Raw genomic sequence first — 6,359 nt, 5'->3', positions numbered from 1 at the left:
GGGGGTCTTGGAAAGAGGAGATTTGTTAGAGTATTTAGGGGATTAGAGTAAAGGGGCTGGGATATTGAGTTTTGGAAAGAGGGGCAGTAAGGGGACCAGGGAAAGATGGTTTATGGTAAGAGGAGGTCTAAATGAGAGGTGTTGGAGGACATTAGGGGATTTGAAAAGGCTTTTAAATAATTTGAGTACAGCACAGTTACAGACATTCATGCAACACCCTAGATATTTTGGAGGTTATACGTTGTTAACATTCTGAAGGATGGAAATGTGTGAACCTCGCTCTCTAGGTGTTAAGATGGAGCGGATATGTTTGATCCTCCTGCTGATGGGTAGGACCACTTCAGTCTTGGCACAGTTTAATGGATACAACTGTGATGCCAACTACCACAGTAGGTTTCCCGGTGAGCATGACAGTCATTTAATCTCCATGTAAATTCTCTCAAATCATTTTAACTTATTCTTAGTTCTGAGAATTGTTGTTAGAATTGCAGTTTACCCTTTTATCTCGTTGTCTATTTTTCTCTTTGTCTCTCTCTCTCTCTCTCTCTCTCTCTCTCTCTCTCTCTCTCTCTCTCTCTCTCTCTCTCTCTCTCTCTCTCTCTCTCTCTCTCTCTCTCTCTCTCTCTCTCTCTCTCTCTCTCTCTCTCTCTCTCTCTCTCTCTCTCTCTCTCTCTCTCTCTCTCTCTCACTCTCACTCTCTTTAGCGGAGCGCGACATCAGCGTGTACTGCGGGGTTCAGACCATGACCCTGAAGATTAACTTCTGCCCGGTGCTGTTCTCCGGCTACACCGTTGCAGACCTTGCGCTCAATGGTCGCCATGGCGATACCCACTGCCGGGGCTTCATTAATAACAACACGTTCCCCACGGCAGTACTGTTCAGCATCAGCCTCAGCACACTGGAGGCCTGCGGCAATAGCCTGGTGGTAAGGAATACACACACAGATGGACGAACACACACACACCTACTGTTATGTTTTATACTTACACAGGTTTGTATTAGTATGACCACCAGAATCGAATGTGTTATATATTTTGGGAGCACGTCTTGCTTGAGGCTAAGGTAGGCGTTGTACTAGATTGTGTATTTAGAGACAGTGTCCCTGTCCTCAGGTGACAACAGCCTACGGGGCTAATGCCTACGGGAACATGTCGCTGGTGCAGATTGGTAATATCTCAGGGTACATCGACACTCCAGACCCGCCATCCATCATCAGCTATCTGCCCGGCCTGCTGTACAAATTCAGCTGCAGCTACCCCCTGGAATACCTGGTCAACAACTCACAGCTGGCATCGTAGGTGCCTGCAATAAACACCTGAAGGGCTTATTTTGAATACAATTTAAGTATTGAATAAGTAGAGATATTTCAGTATTTTTGACAGATGAATTTGACATTTGAAAGATACATTTGACATTTGAAGGCAGTCAGCAATTTCATATTGACCTCGAATAGTTTGTGTCTTTTGTGCCTTTTTTAAATTGATTTAGTTCTGTCCTTGAGCTGTTCTTGTCTATTAATGTTCTGCATTATGGCATGTTTCTTGTTTTGCGTGGACCCCAGGAAGAGTAGCTGCTGCTTTCACAACAACTAATGGGGATCCTAATAAAATACAAAAAAAACTGTACTAAACTCTACTAATTAATTTGAACCTTTTCTAGGTCATCTGCTGCAATATCAGTGAAGGACAGCAATGGTACCTTTGTGAGCACATTGAGTATGATCCTTTACAATGTGAGTACACAACATCAGTGTTTTTTAGTGCACACACGGACTTCATAACAGGGCCCTCATAGTGGGAATTCAATGTCAAATAATAACTAGAACATGCTGAAAATACTAAACAAATGATGAGACAGTTTTATTAGGTAGGAATAGACATACAGTAGCATAAAAATAGGCAACTTTGATTCACGGCCAAACTCCTTTTTGTGCAGGACTCAACCTACAACCAACAACTCTCTATCCCAATGGCCGGACTGGCTTTGAAAACCCGAGTGTTTTCTGCAGTGAAAGCCACAAACCTGGACAAACGGTAAGAGATAAGGAGATCTTCAGATATGAAAAAGTTATATTTTTGGTTCTAGTTTCTACTATTCACAAAATAGATGGGGATATGATCTGAGATTTCCTACATGATGTGAACAGAAGCCTATGATTATGACATTATAAGTGCTGTTCAAAAAAAATGTAATCGCTCTAACCTTCTCCCACATAACCTGGATGGCATAGAATTGATATAGTAGTCAAGTACAACTGCACTATGCTATACACAGTATGTCATACACATACGCTATCATTTAAGACCTATCCTCTATGCCCCATACCAGTTCTATCCTCTTTGGTTCATTGCCATTCAGCTGTCCTCTATGACTGTGTGAAGGCGCCAGTGGTGGTGCTAAAAATGTCTGATCTATCCTGTTGTGTTGTGTGGTTAGATCTCTATCCTGTATCAGCCCCGTACTGTTTTGTCTCACTCTAGATGGAATATCTTGATGGACTACTGTTACACCACTCCCTCAGGGAATCCCAATGATGAACTGCGCTACGACCTTTTCTTTGGGTAATCACGCTTTTTCTCAAACGATGCCAAGATAAATGACAAAAGTGTCCCATTACCCATTCACCCTCAACCACTTATCATAGAGCCCCTTACAATGGGTTCTCATGGTGAATGATAGGACATTTTTCTCATTGAGCAGTTAAAACAGGTCTAGACGTTTCAGTGCATTTTTGTGTGTGTTCGTGCTTGTGTGCATGCTTGTGCACATGCGATGCTCTTTCCAAACAGCTGCCATAAAGACCCACAGACAACTGTTTTTGAGAATGGGAAGAGTCAGATGGGTCGTTTTGCCTTCGAAGTGTTCCGTTTTGTCAAACACAGACACCAGAAGATGTCCACTGTGTTTCTGCACTGTGTCACCAAGCTGTGTCGGGTAGATGACTGTGTCCTGCTCATGCCGGTAAGAACATTTGACATCTTACCAAATGGTGTGTTCAACATCAGTACAGTCAGTAGGGGGAACTTCAATGCTCTGCAAATATCAGAAAACATGTACCATATTTCTTGACTTCTGATCAATATGAAGCTTCACATAGTCCATTAATACCTAAGCACTATTCACTATTCCCTATTGAATACAGTTTCATATAAAGGAGTATATGTATGTGATTTTATATTAATATAATATTGGAAGATCTGTGGCCATCGGCGTAGGAGGGATGTAGAGGATAGCCTGGAGTCTAGGCCGTCGTCTGGGGATGCCATCATCACTGCTGGACCCATCATCACCAGGATTGGTACGCAGGATACCTCTTCATCCATAACCACTTCAACTAACCTATAGTTTTGTCTGAATTCAATTAGATTATTTTGAAATCCATGATATAGTTGTAGAGTGAGTATTAAAACTGTATGATGTGATGTAGCCCATACATGATAATCCCTTTCGATTATATATTGTATAGTCTTGAAATCTACTGGAGGGTTATGTGAGAATAAAATTAGATGGGATTTCACAGTATACTCAATGGTTATTCAGTACATTTGTATTAAAATGCATGGTTGTGTTCCTCAATAATGTTGAAACTCTGAAAGCATCAATGATTGATTTTGTTTCTTTACAGATGAAACTCCAATGAATAACTCACAACTCGGTAAGCCCTCTCACTTTGTCACTGCTTGTGCTATGCCTTGACAAGTGATACATTTATTTAATCTATAAACTTTATGATGTCAAAGGAGAATGTTTCTGTGCTACATATTTACATTCTTTATACATTCACTACCTTCAAAAGAAAATATGACACCATTGGATTTACCGTGGAAATGATGATAGTAATGGTTAACGCACAAGTGTCACTTCCCTTTTGTGTTTCTTAACCATTAACTGTGGCTTTAGCCTATATGAGTGAGTGTTTGTGTCTGCCCATACTTACTCTTTGAGTGTTTGTGTGTGGTAATCCAGCTGCATCGAGTGGCCACTCCCTCCCGTTGAACCCAGTGACCAGTGCTCTGCTGTCAGGTGTGGTCATTCTTGGCGTGTTCAGTCTGGGCTTCTTCCTGCTCTCGCTCCGCCTCCTCCGCAGACCCCGCCTCCCTACAGCCACACCCTCAGGAGCATGGAACCCTAGCTTCAAATAAACCTCTCGTGGGTGTGCTCTCTCTCTCTCTCTCTCTCTCTCTCTCTCTCTCTCTCTCTCTCTCTGACTCATTCTCCCCCTCATTTTTTTTATCCATCTAACTATAACTAATACCTACAGTATGTATTTGCACTGTAGCTAAAAGAGGCAGGTGCAGTGTAATTGGTGTGAAAATACGATGCAGAATGTCAATAACTTGCAAATAAACTCACAGTAGACATAACTGTGATCTCAAACAATTATTCTAGAGTAAGAGGTTTAGCCACAAGCAAGTTTCACTATGTGCCTATGTAGCTACCAAGTAAATACATCAATACATAATAGGGACAGTTATTGTAGACCGGGACCTGTATTTTCTGAAAGGTTTACTTAGCTACTCTACCTTCCTTGAATGTGTATTTTACTCTCCATTTCGCTAACTTACTCTTATCTGTCAGCTGTAACAGTCACTGTCATGCCAAACTCTTTCACACATTCACGTGTACATGTACATACACATACTCAAGCGCATATTGATACTGTAAATAGTTCATTCCTACTTTGTGTACAGGGGAACAGTACATGTTCAATAATAATAATGTTATGTACTGTTTTCCTTGTTTTGTTATGATCCTTTGATAGACCCGTGTATTGTTTTTTTACAGGTAGTGTGTAATAAAACTGACCCAGGTCAGTACGTGAGGCTGATTTCCCATCTTTTCAATACCTTAGTGTCTTTTTGTCATCCATTGCTTGGCACGGGGTCAGTTTCATTAAAGAAATAAAGGGTCATTCAAATAACCCTGACACCTGGGGATGACTGATACTGTCCTCTACAAAGGCCAGCACCAAAACATTACTTGTAGCTATTTCTATAACACACTATTTTAACCTGAGAAAGGGTAGGCTTAAATATAGTACTAACATGTGAGGAGAATTGAAGACGTGATTCATCATTCTATATGTATGATCATGATGAATATTTATATACCGTATGTACAGTACTTATTGATATTAAGTATGGCTGAAATCCTGACTTCCACATAACTTGAATGTTTGTGAAAGTTTTTGCCATCAATGCTTAATTAAAGAAAACTCTAATAACTTGCTCAAGTCAGGATTTCACCCTGTGCTTATTTTATTTGAGGATGATGTGTTTTTTCCCCTTTTTAGGGAATGTGCTATTTGATGTGGAAAGTTAAACAAAGAACGCAATAATCCATTTTCTATAATTACTTAATTTCGTATTATGTGTTTAAAGTTATAATCATGTTGATAGGAGTTACAGGAGGGGGGGGGGTATTTTTCAAATAAACCTTTTACATATCAGTCTGCCTAATGATATTATTTAATGGCCTTCATAGTGCATTAGTATCATTTTAACACTGATATTGTGGCGTGTTTGAGACTTCAAGCTAGAGTTCAATCGGACCTGATTTAGTCTTTTACCCAAGGTCAAATAAAATTACAGAAGGTTTTTGAATATTGTAGAAAGTTTTCAGTTTTCAGAATAAATGTGCAGGCAGTTTGTAAAGAAAGATACAGCATGAATATAGCTATTTTTGTTTGAATTCAAGCTATTGTAATTCAATTATATGATGATCATGATTTATATACCTCCATATTATAGGAATATGATCCCAGTGAACTGCTATAACATGTCTAACTATAATATGCCAATTGTCGAAATGTAACCCTCACTACAATCCTGCAATCTGGGCCCTTTATTGTGCTAATCCCATATTTCAGCAGCTATTATACATTATATTCTTTGTCCACAATGGCTGTTGATGACTGAGAGGAGAGAAATGAGAGCAGTCATCCCCCTCTAGATTTACTATCTTTGATAAGCGATATGTTTTGTTTTTTCATGGACAATATTCAACCCAAGTTCAGGTCACTGCCAGGTCCAAACCCAGGCTGCATTTTGTTTTTTCTAGTGACCAGAAAACACATGATCTGTGAAAAAAAGGCGGAAAGACCCTGAAATGTTTAAGTGTACACGTCATGACAATGACAATGTCATGTGTGTGTGTGTCCATGATCCTCTCTATGGTTTTGTGCACTTCACAAGGGACCATGGTAACCACTCATGTGCTCTAATATGACTCTAATCAAATTTGAACTTTGGGATAACTCTGTATGAAAAGCGCTATACAAATGAAATGTATTTGTATTATTATTATTTATTAATCAGGATAAATGTTTTCCCTTCCCAGGTGGCTGACCTGACAAGATC

The 6,359-nt window shown here is 39.8% G+C and overlaps 1 protein-coding gene across 1 annotated transcript; it reads left to right on the top strand.

Moving 5' to 3' along the window:
• Positions 1 to 710: 710 nt before the first annotated feature.
• LOC118394945 (zona pellucida-like domain-containing protein 1) lies at positions 711 to 5,411 on the top strand. The gene is made up of 9 exons (XM_035788659.2): positions 711 to 925; positions 1,113 to 1,294; positions 1,660 to 1,732; positions 1,936 to 2,033; positions 2,481 to 2,561; positions 2,790 to 2,961; positions 3,196 to 3,298; positions 3,626 to 3,655; positions 3,967 to 5,411. Exons 1-9 carry the CDS (start codon positions 743 to 745, stop codon positions 4,140 to 4,142), a joined length of 1,098 nt encoding a protein of 365 aa, XP_035644552.1. The 5' UTR covers positions 711 to 742; the 3' UTR covers positions 4,143 to 5,411.
• The last annotated feature ends 948 nt before the right edge of the window (positions 5,412 to 6,359 follow it).

This window comes from Oncorhynchus keta, chromosome 1 (assembly GCF_023373465.1).
Source record: "Oncorhynchus keta strain PuntledgeMale-10-30-2019 chromosome 1, Oket_V2, whole genome shotgun sequence".
Classification (NCBI taxonomy): Eukaryota; Metazoa; Chordata; class Actinopteri; order Salmoniformes; family Salmonidae; genus Oncorhynchus; species Oncorhynchus keta.
This window is presented reverse-complemented; position numbering and strand designations above follow the sequence as displayed.